This window comes from Leguminivora glycinivorella, chromosome 16, assembly GCF_023078275.1.
Source record: "Leguminivora glycinivorella isolate SPB_JAAS2020 chromosome 16, LegGlyc_1.1, whole genome shotgun sequence".
Taxonomy (NCBI): Eukaryota; Metazoa; Arthropoda; class Insecta; order Lepidoptera; family Tortricidae; genus Leguminivora; species Leguminivora glycinivorella.
The window spans coordinates 14,013,139-14,031,397 of NC_062986.1; the positions used below are offsets into that span (position 1 = coordinate 14,013,139).

General features: G+C 37.7%; 3 protein-coding genes across 3 annotated transcripts in view; 1 reads left to right on the top strand and 2 right to left on the bottom strand.

The window, feature by feature from the left end:
- LOC125234654 (putative glycerol kinase 5) overlaps positions 1–6,752 on the top strand; it is a 34,483-nt gene extending 27,731 nt beyond the window's left edge. The window contains 4 exon segments of the mRNA XM_048140988.1: positions 841–974; positions 1,549–1,602; positions 1,605–1,787; positions 6,488–6,752. Coding sequence (XP_047996945.1) covers positions 841–974; positions 1,549–1,602; positions 1,605–1,787; positions 6,488–6,534 — 418 coding nt within the window. The 3' untranslated portion in view covers positions 6,535–6,752.
- A 740-nt stretch (positions 6,753–7,492) lies between these two features.
- On the bottom strand, positions 7,493–8,856 carry LOC125234480. The gene is made up of 2 exons (XM_048140735.1): positions 8,729–8,856; positions 7,493–8,017 (listed from the first exon to the last, which is right to left on the bottom strand). Exons 1-2 carry the CDS (start codon positions 8,735–8,737, stop codon positions 7,850–7,852), a joined length of 177 nt encoding a protein of 58 aa, XP_047996692.1. The 5' UTR covers positions 8,738–8,856; the 3' UTR covers positions 7,493–7,849.
- A 1,915-nt stretch (positions 8,857–10,771) lies between these two features.
- On the bottom strand, positions 10,772–12,446 carry LOC125234479. Its single transcript, XM_048140733.1, has one exon. The coding sequence runs from the start codon at positions 12,142–12,144 to the stop codon at positions 10,777–10,779; it is 1,368 nt and encodes a 455-aa protein (XP_047996690.1). The 5' UTR covers positions 12,145–12,446; the 3' UTR covers positions 10,772–10,776.
- Positions 12,447–18,259: the final 5,813 nt, after the last annotated feature.

The window sequence follows — 18,259 nt, forward strand, 5'->3', positions numbered from 1 at the left end:
ATATACCCATTTTGCAAAAACTACATATCTACATTGTTTTTTACAAAAAGAACATAACTGTGAACTCTTTTTAGTTTACGTAACGTTTTAGGTTATGTAACTGGCATATAAGTGTACGATTGTAAAAAAATGGAAACAAAACTATCGCGTTTGATATACGTAACCTATCCAGAAGTTTCTTTCACATCTTAAAAATGAGTGGAAATAACATTTCATCCCCAGAATCGTTGAAAAGTCTTACCCTAAAGAATATTGCTAAAATTTTTAAAAATTAAGAAAATGCCCAAGAACATCAATTTAAAACGTGCTTATGAGTCTTCACTTCCCCTTAATCCTCACAAAGTAGGCGACTTGAGAAAATTGATGCAGTTTTTGGTCAAACCATCGAGCCATCAATTCTACCAATCAATTTTGTATAATACGTGTCAAGAATCGTCGTCTCTGGAGGTAGATAACGATGACAACAGCAGCGGATGTGAAGATTAAAGTAGATCCACTAGTTTAGTAAGATAAATGATAGAATACAAAACATAATTTCTATAGAAACTTGTTTTATTTTCTATCAAAAAGAACATAACTAACAAAATTTTACAAAAACAGCATAACTGACGAACTTATTTTTCATATTTTTTCCAAAAATAATTGTCTTTGAGATGTGTAATCGTGTGTTTCGGAACTAATGGCCACTTACTTAAATAACGTATACAACGTTTATGTCCAATAGTTAATATATAAGAAGACATTTAGTTTTTTTCGTTTCCTGTAAATTCATGTCTAGTGTAGTCATGTTGTTTTTGTAAACATGCCTTCAATTAAATACCGATATCATGATATTTCCAGAGTGGACGGTGGCGTATCCAACAACGACTTTATCGCACAACTGGTAGCGGACCTAACAGGGCTTCGTGTGGAGCGGCCCGTACACACAGAAATGTCTTCTTTAGGCTGCGCGCACGTCGTGGGCCTACAACTAGGTACGTAACTCCATGCGCGGATCCAGGGGGGGGGGTCATGGGGGTCATGACCCCTCCTGGAGCCTAGGTTGGCCATACAAATAGACCACGTGACCCCCCCTCTGGGTCCTGGGCCTTTACCACATGACCCCCCCCCCCCCTGGGCACGAAGCTGGATCCGCGCTTGCGTAACTCACTTATGTTTTATACTTATTATATCTTTCTAACACATAAACTGAAATTACAGATATGTAAATGTATATACAAATTTTCTCTTTTTTTCCACTACCTTAAAGTTGAATGTGGTGTCTAACATCTTCACTTTCATCGCCGAGATGCAACGATACGAAAAAAAAATGCTGTTGACTTCCTACAAATTCGTTAAGGTTGACGTTCTTGTACAATCAAGTGTACAAAAAGTGTAGTAGTAGTAGTGTAGCCCTTAAAAATCGGGCCACTAATGTTCGACTCTCAGTCTTGTCATTATTTCAATATATATTTTGCAGCCTTTGATATTTCCCCTGCCACGCTTATTTCATTGTTATAATTTATAATCTTTAACCATGGTTATTAAAAACTTATTACCTCCTTACAGGTGTATGGAAATCCAAAGCCGAGCTCAAATCGATGCGCAAAGTCGCCTGCGTGTTCAACCCCGCCCGCAAGTCAAAAAAGCGTACGACATGACCTTTTCCCGCTGGGAGGACGCCGTCAAGCGCATGTGCGGTTGGTACTCCGCTAACAAATCCCAACAGAGTCTCTCCACAGTCTCAGACTCGAGTAGCAGCTCAGTCACCCCTCAGAACAGCTTCAAGGTACCTTCCAGAAAGAACGGTAAGTGTACGTAGCGGTGGCTCTTGCTGCTAGCTTTGCTCGTCGCGTGCTTGCCAGTTATTCGGTGATATATAACTTGCCATTTTATGATGCGTGGGGATAGGATCAGTGATAACCCCGCTACTTTATAGTTGCAGGAATTCAGACAATGTAGGAAATTCTAACCGAATTAAGTCGATTTTTAATTTGTTGTGCTTATAAACTGAAATATATTCCATACACTAAAGAAAAAGCGAGCCACCTCGACCGCCGAAGTACAGTGGGCCAAGGAAGTGGTCTACCAGTTTTGACAAAAGTTTCTGTGAGCTCTAACGATCGCTAAGGTTAACTTGACATATGGCATGACGTAAATATCAAATATAGACAGAGCAATTGTCACTGACATAAAATTATTGCAAGCGGAAATCGCCCTTGTCTCATGACGTTCAAACGAACCTCAACCATAGGGTGGTAAACCACATTTTTGGTCGACTGTACCCGTCGAAATTTCTCTAGTGTATGTTATCTCTGAAGGCTAGGTGCCTTTGACCAATTTTAAGGGCGAGCAATTTGTGCTTGCACCTCCTATATGAATCCTTTTGCAGGATTCCGATATAGCGAGAGAGAGTTGTTGTACTTACTTGAAAAATTGCAAATTTTCACCGTTTCCGTAACTTGTAACATTATAGCCATTTTGAAACATCGGTTCCTAGTCAATGAGGAGGCACACTTAAAGGTTATGACAGATGGCGCCACCTTATTAGTCCATTGCACAGATAAAGAATTTCATACGTGAGAGCGAGATGATATTTTTTTCTCTCTCTCATATATGAATGACAGTGACATGCCTAAGCACTTTTCACAGGCGCCGCCTGGCGGGTTAAAATGGCAGTGTGCCTCCTCATTGTTTTAATATAATTAATAACTAGCGAGTTTGCCTATTTTACTATTTTAGTCCACGCAGCAGCTCTTCAAAGCAGCTAAATTTAATTTAATAAAACCTACAAAATAAAAATCGATCGTACTTATAAGGTAAAAGTACTAGTACCCGACAGTGTCCAGTTTCATTATCGTGTCGAGCACTGGTAAGTTTACCCTATTAGATTTATTAGCGTAGTTGCAGTGTAAGCTTACATTTAAAGGGTGATACCGGATTTCGCTGTTTTTATATTTAGATTGTAAGTGTTTTGAGGTTATATCATAAGAGCAATACATATAATATGGGCATTTTCGCGAGAACAATCACCAAAAATATTTTTTCTAATGTAGGTAAATTTTTTGCGTGTGTATCACGAGAGCTTTTGATCCAGTAGGGCAATCATGGTCGCGCGATATAGTATTTCATGCAACAGGCGTTTAAAGGAGGTCAAAAAAGACGAGTGGCGTGGGTAACAATTTGAGGCGAAGCCGAAAATTGTTATTAAGACGCCACGAGTATTTTTTGACTCAGTTAAACACCGTTGCATACAATACTTTTTCTACGACCATGCACATACTTTTGAATAGTTTTCTAGAACAACTTTCGTGAAATTCGCACTGTTTCCTACAAGTATTTTGACTTGTCCTCTGCAATGTTTCTGCACTCACCCTGTCGCTCGCACTCCCCCGCGCCGCCGCCGCCCGCCCCCGGCCGGCGCCCCGCGGCCCGCTATACCCCTTAACGGCTACCTAACAATGCTGTAAGAGCTATATCGTATGCGTGGGTACGCGGGGCGCCGGCCGGGGGCGGGCATCTTTTATGTAGGGTTTTAACGATCTATGCACGACACGGTAAATGACGAATAACAACACGGGAGTAGAAAAAATGATAAAACATCGGGCCGTCCCTAACGCACTTACAAATAGTGCGATAGGGGCGGCCTGCTGCTTTATCACTTATCGCGCGACCATAATTGTCTGCCTGGATAAAAAACAAAAGACAAAAAAATGGTCCCAAAATTTTCTATTATTTTGCAAACTTCCCACTTTGTGACCGCTTTACAAAGTGTTTGAAAAATTGTAACGAAGTGGAAAAATTAAATTAAGGACGCTTTTTTTAACTAGTAGGGTCGAAAGGGCTCTGATTCAGAGTAGGAAAAACATTAAATTTACCTATTTTGAAAAAAAAATGGTTTTGAATCTTTTTTCGCGAAAATGCCCTTAAATATCAGCAGCAGTACCATATAATATAATTAAGTATGCAGTTTTGTTCATTAAACGTAGGAATTTATTAGGTAGGTAGGTAGGTAGGTTATAAATGTGATAATTAATATCAAATGCCATCTCAAAACAATATGGAATTCAAGTTAGTCTAAACTCTATACTAATAAAAATTATATCTATGAATGTTCGCTACTTTCGGATTGTTGTACATAATGGGAAATGATATGTATAAAATAATCGTAATTAACACTTCACTTCAACTCTTAAGTTATGGCGAAACATTGAGAAATGGCTGAAATTGATGCTTCTACTACATATATAAAGTTAAAAAAAAATGTAAAAATATCATTAAAGACTGTAGTTGTAAATTAGCTGTTTTGCCCTCGGCCGAAAAGCGTCAAATTTCATACCGCTGTGCTAAACGAAGTTACCACTTCCCGGCTCCGTAGAACATAAAATAGTATACAAACCTTCGCCAGTAAATAAGAGGGCTCCGCCTCGGCAGACAATTACATGTACAGTCAACCATTTAGAATCCTAGGCCACTCTAGAACCCTGTCGTATTGACACCGTGCTTTATTTGCTATATCAGTCACTTTGACTTTTACTGTGAAAGGGTTCTACAGTGGCCTAGGATTCAGATTGGCTGACTGTAAAATGTAGATACCTACATTTCTTACTTTCCTGGCCTTGGTATGTGATCTACTATTGTCCCATTGCGGGCTTATTATTCTTGCCATAGGCTGTGCAGTTTAATAATTAGGCTAGGCCACACTAATCAATAGTATTTACTGTGATTTTGCAGCTAGACTGCCGACTGCTCACACTTGAGACATGACTAAGGCATTTAAGTAGTAAAAAAATATTAACTATGATTTTTAAGTGTACTGTAAACTATAACCGTAAACATCGCTGGAAAATACTGTTAATCCTTTTTGCGATTTTAAATATACTGCTTCTTTGTTTTGTTTATTTTAAAAATATTAATTAAAGTCTGATTTTATCGCCAATGTATAATCAAATTTATAATTATGTTATGTTCATGTAAATATGGCACATAATCTTATACTAGTCATTGATTGAAATGAATGTTCAGCCCTTTTGAAACCTCTGTGACATATATTTAATATAAATTAAAATTAATGCGGGTTTAGTTAAAATTAATACGAAAAATATCAAATGGCCACTAAGTCACTGGTACAATACCACCAAAATCGAGTAAGCGATGGCCGGTGAACAATCGGTGATAGAAAGGAACAAAAGATAGTCGCTCCCGTGTAAATAAAAGAGAGAGCGAACGATTTATAGTTCATCGCTCGGAGACAAACTATTACTATTATAGTGTGAATTTTCTGAGATGAACTTTTCGCTTTAGCCGTAATCTGTTAAACAAAGGCCTTTGTTTATATTATTCACGGCGGCTAGCTCCCGTTTAAACGGCACGTGCTATAGTCTCAGTGTAGTTAAAAAGCAACTATCATGATAGTAATAAGGTTCAAATCCATAAAAAGATCTTTCGGAGATAACACGTTTTGTCATTTTCAAAAAAGTTACCTGCATACTGAAAACTGTTTAATAAATTTGAATCTTATTGCTATCATGATAGTTGCTTTTTAACTACACTGAGACTTTAGCACGTGCTGTGGAAACGGGAGCTAGCCGCCGGGAATAATAGAAACAAAGGCCTTTGTTTAACAGATTACGGCTAAAGCGAAAAGTTCATCTCAGAAAATTCATACTATAAATAAAAAGAGAGAGAGAGAGAGAGCTATTTATAGTTCACCGCTCGGCGACAGCTATTAACTCGCTCGCTCTATCATCGCATCTTTATTATAGTATGAATTTTCTGAGATTGTTTTTTGGCTTTTGCCGTAATCTGTAAACAAAAGCCTTTGTCTCTATTATTCACAGCGGCTAGCTCCCTTTTCCACAGCACGTGTTTGTCTCAGTGTAGTTAAAAAGCAACTATCATGATAACAATAAGGGTCAAATTTATGAAACAGTTTACAGTATGCAGGTAACTTTTTTTGACGATGACAAAACGTGTTATCTCCGAAAGGGCTTTTTATGGATTTGAACCTTATTACTATCATGATAGTTGCTTTTTAACTACACTGAGACTATAGCGCGTGCGCTGGAGACGGGAGCTAGCCGCCGTGAATAATAGAAACCAAGGCTTTTGTTTAACAGATTACGGCAAAAGCCAAAAAAACATCTCAAAAAATTCATACTATAAACGGGAGCGACTATGTTTTGTTCGTTTATATTTGATGAGACGTCTAAGACAAGCAGTTGCTATTATTCATCGATCCATATTGTGGCTGGTCTGCCAGATTTTCTTTTTCTTTGTGGACCTTTCCAGAGTTTCACACGTTTAGTCCATTTTTGATCGCTCATTCTTGCTATATGTCCCGCCCATTGCCATTTCATTTTCAGGCAGTGTTCCAACGCGTCGATGACTCTTGTTCGTTCTCTTATTTTTGTGCTCCTTACTCTATCTAGTCTCTAGTCTTTGATGGGACGTCTAAGACAAGCAGTAGCTATTTTGTTGTAATGTAAACATTTTTTTCATATTGCAGCGCGAGGTGGTACTTTTCTTAAGTATATTAAAATGATTGCAATATGAAAACCTGCCCCTGAAGTTTGATTTAACGAAATATCGATACAGGTTAGTGCTTTAAGACAATTATCACGATAAAACAGTATTCATTCGTCTTGGAGTAGATTAGAAATCTTGTACCTACTGTATCGTTTTTTATTTAATTAATTAGTTGCCAAGTACCTGTACATTTATAATTTGTATTTACCCATTTTATGCTATGAGCCGACCGCCAAAAACAAAAAGTAAAATTAGACCATGTAAAATAACAATTGTATGCATTGCAAAGGCAAAAAATACTTATACTTATTGAAGTAAAGACTTCATAAATAAAATGAAATGTGTGTATGTAAAAAAATGTGTATGTCATTTTGATGTTTACGTGCATTACGGAGAATAGTCTTATTTATCAGACTTCGGCTGAATGAACTGGATTTTATACATATAACTTCGGCGGTTAAAAGGTTAAATAGGGAATTGAACATGGCAACAGCACATTACATTATAAATATCGGCATTATACTCCATAAAAAAGTTATCTAAAAACATTTCATATTAGTTCATGCAGTTTGAAGTCATAAAATATTAATGCACTGTTCTTGTTATAATACCTATTACCTAGGCTGAATATCATATACCTAATTATTGTAATATAAGTTAGATTAATCTAGATGACAATATATTGATTTACCATTTAGTGATACGATTTTTTACCTAAATGCTCAACATATGATTGGTAATTGTAATAATTTTTGATGTATAAACCGTTTTATTTTTTGTTTTGGTAGATTTTAGTTTAGAGGGTTGTTTAAGGGTTGCAATGTAGTGGGAGGTGAATTGTAATTAGTATTGTTCCTCAGATTTTGTTATCATTATTGTTAAAATTATATATTTTGAAATAAAAGTTGACATGAGAAATAAGTAGTTTTTTAGTTTTAACAAACCTGTTAAATATGGCGCCTACATTAATATCATTTTGGCGACTGCTATTGCAGTTTTCTGATACATCGTTATTTTTTTGCGAAGGAGATACTGTCACCTGTGTTGTCTGCACCGATGACCAGCCAAGATTTCTTCAACGACATCATCATTTTTAAGGTTCCGTAGTCATAGTTGTGAGAGATTGCTCATACATTAAATGCGCCTCGATTCTGGTAGATGTGACTTCACCCTTACTCTGCTATATCCGATGCAGATATAATATTATTGAAATTCGAATCGTATACTTATTATCGTGTTACAAGTTCAACCGTTGAAAGTGATTCGTAGATTTCGTAGTAGTTCTTCGAAACGGATATATTAGCTTTCGATGACAATCAAATCACACTCCCTTTACGTACGTTTAATGAACAAAAGGATATCTCTGCCGTCTGTCAAACCAAATTTCCCCGACAAACACGAGCACGGCCGCCGCGTGCCCCACCAGCAGCACAGTGAAGGCGATCACCTCCTCCTTCATCCCGATCCTGGAGGCCGGCCGGGGCTCCGAGTACAAGTTTGGCAGCGAGACCTGCAACCCAAACACGGGCATATACAGGAGCTATTTGATAGCGGGTCAGTGTGGGCAGCTACCATGTGGCATGACTAGGCTTAGGACTTTTTATGGCATACCGTGGTTCTAAAATCCGTGGAGTCGACATATGAAAAAATTTCGAAGTCAAAGTCAAAGTCCAACAGTATGATGTCATATTAAATATAAATATTTATACATACTGTCACAACGTTACCTAGTTCATTTTAATCGAACGTAGTTCATTTTAACTAATAATGTTATTTATTAGTAAATTTTATTATAATCCTATATAATAATACCAAAAAATTACTATTAGAATAAAATCAACTACGTTCGATTAAAATGAACTCAGTGACGATGTGACAGTATATTTAATGTGACATCATACTGTTGGACTTTGACTTTGAAAATTTTTCATATGGCGACTCCACGGATTTTAGAACCACGGTATGCCATAAAAAGTCCTAAGCCTAGGCATGACATATGAAAAATTAAAAATGTTATTTAATTAGAAAAAGCTTTCCCGGAGTTTCCCAAATTTTAAGCCATTTTTTCCTGCTAAGCTTTTGATCCTGGTTAGGAAAGGAATCAATTAGCATCAAACGGAGGGAAAATCTTTGAAGATCGTTTTCGAGTGGCAGCACGGGATCTGATAGCTGCCCCGCTATTAAAATACATCCCTGCATAATGATCAAAGAAAAGACCCACCCCAGTCATGAAAGAAAGCCTATGCGATTCGGACAGAAAACTGTTGCATCCCTTATCTATGTTTGTAATCTTCAAATCCTGGATGGCTTTCCCAGGTGTTTCTGCGTATACCTATATCTACTTGCTTGCCTGCAATCCCAGACCGCGGCTCGTCCAGGTGTAGTACATTTTCGTCAGTCCAGACTCCACTAGACGCATTATGTAAAAGTCAATCGAGACTGCGAATGGAAATTCTGTAAATAAAAGAGTACCTATCTACATTCATATTTTAAGTTCCCTACACGTGTCAGTTGTAAAAAATTACAATTCTGATGTGGCATGCCCCTTTAGCGCTTGTCGCGCGCGAGTCCATACATCAAGCGCGACTTCAAGTAGGTATGGACTCGCGCGCGACAATGCAAGTTGTGCTAAAGGGGCTGATGAAGTAGAAAATTAGAATATGGAATACATACCCAAATTTGCTATATATGATAAATAGAAGGTGCGAACATTCTCATCCAATACGTATAGTGTAGGCCTGCCGGATGCGTCTTTGTATTTCTGTAGAATCATCAACACTGCGTCCATTTTCCGATCTAACGTAGCAGTCTTCGGATGATGTAGGATGTATTCAAACGAATCCGTGTCATTCAACACTATCATCCGAGATAAAAGGACGTCTCCAACTTCGTTGATTGACTCGTTGACTAACGGGTATATGGATGGCGACGTTAGAATCATTGTGCCCGACTTAGCGAAATTAGACAAGCTGTATAATACGTCGTATCGGACGCGGGTTGTAAATATGTAGTTTATGTAACCCTAAAAATTAAGTTAAAAATACTTTAAAAAGCATGAAATGATTTTTTTTTTTTTTTTAGTTTATTTAGGACACAAACAGTCATAATAAACATCATACATAATATGTAGTACATAATGTACCAGAAACTAAAGTAATACAAATAGACCTGGAGGTTCATAAAATCATAACATACATATGAGGTTAACCTAAACAGTAGTTAAAAACAACGTAGTAGTATAAATACGTAGTTCAGAAATAAGCGCAACACATAAATATGTATTACGATTCCAAAAGCATTGACAAATACAGGCTTCGAAAAATATTTTTTACTATAATACAGTTATTTAAGAAAGTTTACGTCTCAACTGCAATTTTAGACTAGATAACGAATTATTAAATAATTACAATGTTACTATGCACATACACACAATACACAAGTTGCTATGCCCTTACAGGGTCTGTATTACCTGCTACATTTATATGTAATGTGTAATATTACTGCAATAAAGATATTTGATATTTGATATTAAATGAAATGAAAATGAAATATTTATTTTTCAAGTAGGCATATTACAATGCGCATATGAACGTCAAATAAAGCTACGCCGGCTCTAACCCTACGCCTCAGCCTCGAGAAGATTTCAGTCCCCCCTCAGTTGGGAGGGGGGTATCCACTATGGGACCGGCAAAAAACACGGCGGGCAATAAACATGCACGCAAGCATGGGCAGTCTTCGGAGCGAACAAGGCATTTCTCCAGTTGAAGAAAATCCCTCAACATATAAAAACCAAAGTCTTCAACCAGTGTGTCCTGCCCGTCTTTCTTTATGGAATGGAAACCACCACATTGACAAATAAATCGGCTGAGAAACTGCGTGTTGCACAAAGAGCGATGGAGCGGTCAATGCTTGGAATCACGCTCATGCACCGAAAAAGGAACGAGTGGATCAGGCAGGTCCCAAAACTTAAAGACGTGGTGGAGGAAACTGGACACAGAAAGTGGAGATGGTCTGGACACATTGCCAGGATGGACCATAGTCGCTGGGCGAGACGAACTATGGTGTGGAAGCCTGCTAAGATCCGCGGTCGTGGCAAACCGCCCCTTAAGGTACATGGAGAGATGACATCTGCCAACTAGCTGGCGACAACTGGATGCGGATGGCAATGGACCGACAAGCGTGGAGGAATAGAGAGGCCTATGTCCGAAGACGGGCGCTTTAAAGGCTGCTATACTTAGATAGATTAGATAATATAAACTTTTAAAAGCCTCAGATGATAGAAGAGCATGATTTAAGCAAAATAAAGAAAACAATACGAAGACTTGCCTGATAATCCGCGAGCAGCATTATTGAAGCATACAAACAGCTAACTCTGAACAGAAGTAAGTTATTTCTTCGTTTGAAAAAGAACCCAAACAATCCAGCATGTATAGAGTTCAGGACGTAAGACAGGAGTGTAGCAGCTCTAGTATTATTCATTTTATTTTGGATCTTTGCAAATGCCCACATTATAAAGCCAATGATAGAAAGGCAGGCAAGAATAAAGACCCACTGCAGAACAGTGTATGCATTGATAGGGTACCGCCAAAGGGGTTCTTCTTCAGGCTGTTTCAAAACAAGGCAAACATCATCAGTTGCGACGGGAAATGCAAATCTGTATGCCTGTTGCCCCGTGGTATATGTCGTCATGAACCGCGAGTTGAAAGAAAAGTCCACATCTCTTCTCACTATGTGTCCCAGGCTGCCAGTTACAGTCCCGTCCTGCTGCTGATACCCATACTTCACGGAGTCCGCGCCCAAATAGGGTAACGATAAATTAAATTCAAAGTGGCTCACTATATCTGACATTACGAGTCCGTCCAATCCGCAATACCCGCCACTGGTTTCCTTACTGGTCTTTATGTAGATATTGGTACCTTCACATTTCTGAATAGAAGTAGGAAACCGATCAAAGATATTGCCTCTAAGGGGATAGTTTTTAGTTAACATTCTAGCTGATTTACGTGATATAGTTCCTGGTAAATGTTCTTCTCGAACAAGTTTAATGGTCCTGTTGTACAATTCCCCTTCGGTTAATTTTAAGCTATCATATATGACATATTTGTTTGGGCAAACATACGGCAGATTTAAGAAAACATGCATAATGCGATGTTTGTACCACATATCGTTTAGAAATTCTTCAATGTTATAGAAAGCGTCTTCGTTTAATATTCCGTCATCACAATTATATATGCTATCTTCAGTAGTTACAATAATAAATAATGCTGACCAATGTGAATTTAGCAAAGAATCCAGTATTGGACTGTCAAGCACACTTGTATTTAGGAATTTAGTAGTAAAGACAATATTTGGGTTTTCTGCAAGTATCATTATTTTTCCGCTAGAAATAAAACTTGGCACTTGATTTACCAAAATAACGGAATGGTTTAAATCGTGTATATATTTAATTAGGTTGTTTTTGAAAATAACACTGGTTTCATTGTCGATATCAATGAAAATGGTTTGGTCACAATGAGTAAATGACATTGATAAGACATTTTGCGTCTCTTTCTCGACATAGAATGCCGATGCATCAAAACCATGACAAGATATAGCAAGAAATAAAATAATATTAAATGTTTGGTTATATAACTCCATTTCTGCTCAGTATTGCTGTAGTACTAAAGCACGATAAATCGTACCTACCTACATAAAAAGAATGCGGAGAGCATTGTATGAGAGCTTAGTTATATACCGTACAATTTAGAAAGCTTTAATTATTTATAACCATTACTTTGATTATATTTAACGTTGTCAGAAACGACAACTTCTTTTGATATTCTTTTATTGTTAGTTAGTATTCAATATTATTATGTGCTCGCGCGGTAACGTCCATCGTGCACACTTTAAAAAGAAAATTTGTATATTTTATTTCAAAGCCGTAAGCTCCATCAATTTAAAAAGCAGTGCTAGTCTTCATACAAACATAGCATATCCAAAATTGATGGTAAGGTGGAGATAGGTTGTCTTTTGTGCCACGGGTGACGCCTGGCGTGCGCCTGGCAAAGAAAGACCAATATTTGCTGACAATATCGACTAAATGGTATTTACAGAAGACATATTCGGATTTAATAAAATTACATTAATCCTTGATTAATCTTAGTCCGTTGCTCAACTTGCTCAATTCAAAAACAAATCACTAAATATCTTATTCGTAAAATCCAAATACGCCTTCGAGGTATTTTTATTTGCTCATCAAACTTGGCGTTATCGCGATTTAATCTGTAGCTTGACGTTTAAAATCATTCTTATTGTACTGGTAGCTAAATACACGAATGAAATACATAACTACACACTAGGTACACATGTCGGTTAATTGAAATGGTCCTGCAGTTTTCACAATAGATGCCTATAGCATTTTATGTATAAAAAAAATACATCTTTTCTCAAACATGCAATGAAATATTGTCTTTACGTTCCTTAAAATGGGCTGGGAAGTATCGCTTTTTGGGCGCAACAACTCGAGAGGACTGTAAAGGGATTTCATATTATTTTTTAGGCCTAGGCCTGCAAAGTAACTTTTTTTTATAAAATATTGTCCTTTAGAGCATTTTTATTTTATTTCATTGTATGTTTGAGAAAAGCACTATACATGCCTCGGCGTGAAAACGGATTCCCGGCCTCATATCCCTATCCGGCCCATATAATACGGCGGCGTATATACCCACTTGGCCGGAAATCCTCATTTTCCCGGCCTCTGATGTAATGTACTATTTGATATGTGGCAAATAAATAAACAAAGTGCCTGATAGTGAGGTAGGTACCATTCCGTAATCCGTTGTTTAGGAAGACCTACAACTTTACAGGAGCTGTAAGGTCTTTGCCGGCATTTAATGAGACGTATTTCCTTTCGTGAAGGTTAAAATGTCCTGAAATTAAAAAGCGGTGCCTAGTTCTACATATCTTAAATAAATTCCTTGAATTCTAAACAAGAATGCAAGAAATATGTATCGTGATGAGCTATTTACCCTTTTAGTTATAGCTCCCACATTTCCACTTATTCTAAATATGATGCTATTTGTTTAAACAAAAACGTGAGTTTAGAATTAAATTAACACTTTCGTAGTATAAAGCCTTTGTCCAATAGTTTCGGCCGTACTTGTTCGTTCGACTTCAAGGATGGCTAATATCTGGATAATATTGAGTCTGCTCCTTGTTTTTAGAATTGCTAACGGAAGAATGCTGGACGGTCTCTTCATACATCCTGAGATGATGAAAAATAGGGTTGAGATTCGGAGTGGCAATGATTACTTGGATTATAATCCTGAACATTTTTCGAAAGATATCATTCTAGTTGAGGTCCCGTTAGAAGAAAATATTGTGAATACGGTTATTGAAATAAAACAAGAGAAAGAAGGATTTGACAATGTGGTGAATGACAGTGAGAATGATGTTGATGAGCCGAAAAAAGAAGAAGTTATTATCATAAGATCCCTTTAAATTAAATATTTATATTGTAAAAATGAAAATAAATTATTTGTGAGAATAATGTTAGTTTTATTAAAAAAGTAATCCTTGTTTTTAATAATTAAGGTTGGCATTAAAATTATTCACCTAGTAGTTATTATGTAGGTATTTATTGACAACAGGTACGTATTGTAATAATTTGGCGTTCCGGGCAAAATTCTTAAAATACGTCAGTTAGCTTTGCCGCCCCATTAAGTGACAATAGAGTAAGTAGGTACTTAAAATATGGAAAAATCTGTTTTGCCGGCCCAAAAGCAGCCGGCCGCCCCGGTTCATGACCCGGTTGGCCCTAGGGTAAATACGCCCCTGCTTGGCAAAATATTTTGGTAAATATGTTATATTTAATGTCTGCTTTGAATTTTTGTCCTCCGTAATTAGTACATACATCTCTTGGCGTAGCAGAATCTAAAATATTGGTAATTTTAATTTATATCTATATTATCTATTCTACCTATAATTTGTACGCACGGATTCAATATTTCATGTAAAATTTTACTCAGTTTAAAAATCGTCGTAATAATAGATAATAGTCGGGTGATATAATAATAATAAGATACCCTCGAGCTGATCTGATGATGGAGACAGAACTTTTTTAATAAAACAACGCAATTGTCTCGTTGAGTATTAATTACCTACTTAGTTATCAGTGGAAAGAAAAGTACTTAGTACAGTCAGCTATAAAAGCTTGTATCAGTTGTATCATTAATGAAATTATTTATAGTCGTTCTTGGTTGTAAGTGAAATTAAAGATGTATTGAAATGTATACTTACTTTAAAAGATTAAAGTGTAAATAATGTTAAAGTCAACTAATTAACGTCGAATCTAGCTGTGTAGGTGTATGAGAAAAAAATACATCGAAAATCTGGTCTAATTTATAAATATGTATTGTAGGTATATGAAATAAAATAAGCATATTTTAACCAGGGAAAAACAGGCAGTCGAAAGAAAAAAATAAGTACATGTAAAATAATGATTTTATTATATTAATATTATAAATACACAGGGTAGGTACACGAAATAAATTCACTAAAAAATATAAACATGGTGACTATGCGATTATGTGATCAACATATCATCGAGTCCATTTTAAAACTAATGTGAAAACTTTACACTGTTTGGACACTTAATTTGTAAGCAGTCGTCGATCAGTTAGTCAATCCTTAAATTAGACTAAATTAGCTTAAAATTACTGCTTAAACTTAGCCCAAAAAAGTGGGGAGGAACTTAATCCTGCGGCCAGCCAGATTGGACAATCCGTTCTCGTATTGCTGCGCTTCAATATCTGTCAACAGATCGTTGCTCGGGTTATCGCCGCGGAGGGATCTCTTCGCCACCGTATGCTCGGGCGCTTGCGTGTCAGCTTCTGTAGTGGTATCTGCGGGGGCTACGACCAGCGGCACCAGGACAGGAACGGTCTCGACCACCTCGATCACCTCCAGCAGACCCACGTCGGAAGCGACCGTGGTAGTCTCGCCGTCGTCTGAGGGAACTGGGACTGCGGTGGTCACCGCCAGCACCAGCGAGAGAAGGACACACAACGAGGAAGCCATGATCTTGATGGGCTTCTAGAAACTTCTCTGCTTGATGGGAATTATCCCGCGAAAATGCTCTTGGTATTGAGTCTTCTGACTGTGCTTTGTTTTTGAGACCCTGGTCGTCTGTGTTGCGTTTTATACCTGTCGGTAACTCAAATTGTGCTAAATGAATTATTGTCCAGAAATGGAAGCATTGACGCATTGTGCTTCATGTCTGATAATGACATTTGCAAATAGGTCCAATATCACAATGGCCGTGAATGTGTTTTGTTGTGGTTTACTATGAAAAATGATGAGGAAGGCTTTACATAGTGTGTCACTTCAGTTTACTGACATAACATTGCGTGATATTGCTGTTATGTTATGTTTCATGTTAAAATTAAGTATTTCTACTCAGAAATACTTAAAGGCAGGCAGGCAGGTAAATAGGTATTATGGTTTATTGTTAGCAATATTACTCATACTTGTTTGCGTCTAAAGGAAGATTTTACAAAATCGGAATAAGGATCCGGAAAACATATCATCATCTACATCTGAACTGGCAGATAATAAAATATAAACACTATTAGACATTTTTTTTGTATTTTAGAGTTTAGGCTTTTACATTTAGTAGCCGATGTGCCTTGAAACCCTCGCAACGCTCAAAAATCTACATTCTCAAGTGTATTAATATTGGCACTTGCGGTTAAAGCAAGGTGCATTAATAGTTATGTGCCTATGTCGAAACTTCAAAGGACCATAAATAAGTACCACAATAGGTACCTACACCTGCGAAAAGGAAGTAACTCGTGTCGATTTAAAACACTCCCATCGACGTGTATCGTCAATTCGCCACTCGTTTCAAACTTCCTCTTTTCCGCACTTGAAGCGTTACAGGGTGCATAGCCGAATGGCACAAACGCTCACGAAACGCTCACGAAACGAAACGATCGTAGATATCTATCTCTATCGCTCTTGCGTACTGGCGTGACAGAGCCAGATTACCTTTCGCGGCGTTTTGTTTTCGTTTCGCGTCGCAGAAATGTCATTCGGCTACGGCACCAGCGTGCGTAGCCGAATGGCACAAACGCTCACGAAACGAAACGCTCGTAGATGTCTATCTCTATCGCTCTTGCGTATTGGCGCAACAGAGCCAGGATACCTTTCGCGGCGTTTCGTTTTCGTTTCGCGTCGTAGAAATGCCATTCGGCTACGGGGCCAGGTGGCCTAGCTGAGCGTGCGTCTTCAATCCGGAGGTCGCGGGTTCAAACGCGCCTCGTACCAATGAGTTTTTTCGAAACTTTTATATTAAATGCCATTTGATATTTACCAGGCCCGTATCCACGGTGAAGGACAACGTCGTCTGGTGGTCGTGAGGAAACGCAGCTAATCTTAAAAAAACTACTTTACCCCCTGGGTTGGAAGGTTTTATTTTATTTATTTAAGTATTAGGAAGAAGAAGAAATTTAAGCCTATTTTTTTAAATGCATAGGTATTTCTATTTGTATAAATTGGTAAGAGAATAAGTATATTAAGTATATGTATCCGGAAGAAACCTTAAAACACTTATTTCACTTGTCAAATTTTTGCTGTTCCGATTCGAACTTTTTCAAATACGTGAAATATTAGCTCTACCTACATACGATATAATCGAAATGTTGACCACGAACGCTGTAAAGTGTTCGAAACGTCGGGATGAATTGTAAATTCATTATACGCGATTTAATCCGTTTCCATAGTTTTATTTCATGAGTAACTATCGCGGTAACCGAAGACAATATTACATACACATATTTTGAATTATGGCTTTCCCCTCTTTTGGTACGATGGATTTTGCAGACGACCAATCTCAAACGTCATCTTATCTAAAGCTAATAATATTTTAGGAATCGAGCCGAGTCAATGCGCTCATAATAAATGTACAGTCAGCAGCAGAAGTTGCGTAGCGGGCAAGGTGTTCACAATGATCCTAACACGCTCTTATTGTCTTAAAAATAAGATCGTGTCAAGTTCATTTTGAACACCTTGCCCGCTACGCAACTTCTGCTGCTGACTGTACTCATGAAATTGTCATGATAAACTTTACTCGTACAATAAGAGATGTATTGTAAGGGCAGCATTCATTTAGGTAGCTATAAAAAATATAACGTAGATACTTACGCTGCGTTTTATTTTTGATATTAAGAACAAATTTACTCAAATAAATACTTAGTGAATATCCGTGAAATGCGTAAGCAGGCACCAAGCAAAGTAAACATTGCACACCTGAGTGTTTTTTAAATTGAACAAATTACCTACCAAAAAAGGCCTTTCAAGCCAGGTGCTAAATCTCATGTTGTCTTTTATTTTTACCAACTTTTCGGACCGATTTGGTATCGCATTAACATCTCTTGTGGAACGACGCAGGTGCCAGCCTGGCCGAGATCACGCGCCAACATGGCTACTACAAACAACAGTGCACATTATCTCGTGTACAGTTTCAATAAAAATAATGGATTGTGTAAATCTCAGATTTACTTATAAGCCATAACGATGGTTAGCCAGCATGTTATTCCCAAGTTTCAGTCGGACAATATAGGATCTATCAGAAATGCGTTCAATGTTCTTTGCCGTCGCGTCGTTGGCGCTGCTGGCCGCTTGCGCCTGCGCCCCAGCCGAGCAGGATGTGATCCAACACGTCCCCCAAAAAGCAGAAGCAACACCATCAGCTACAGTAAATGGCGCTGCTCCG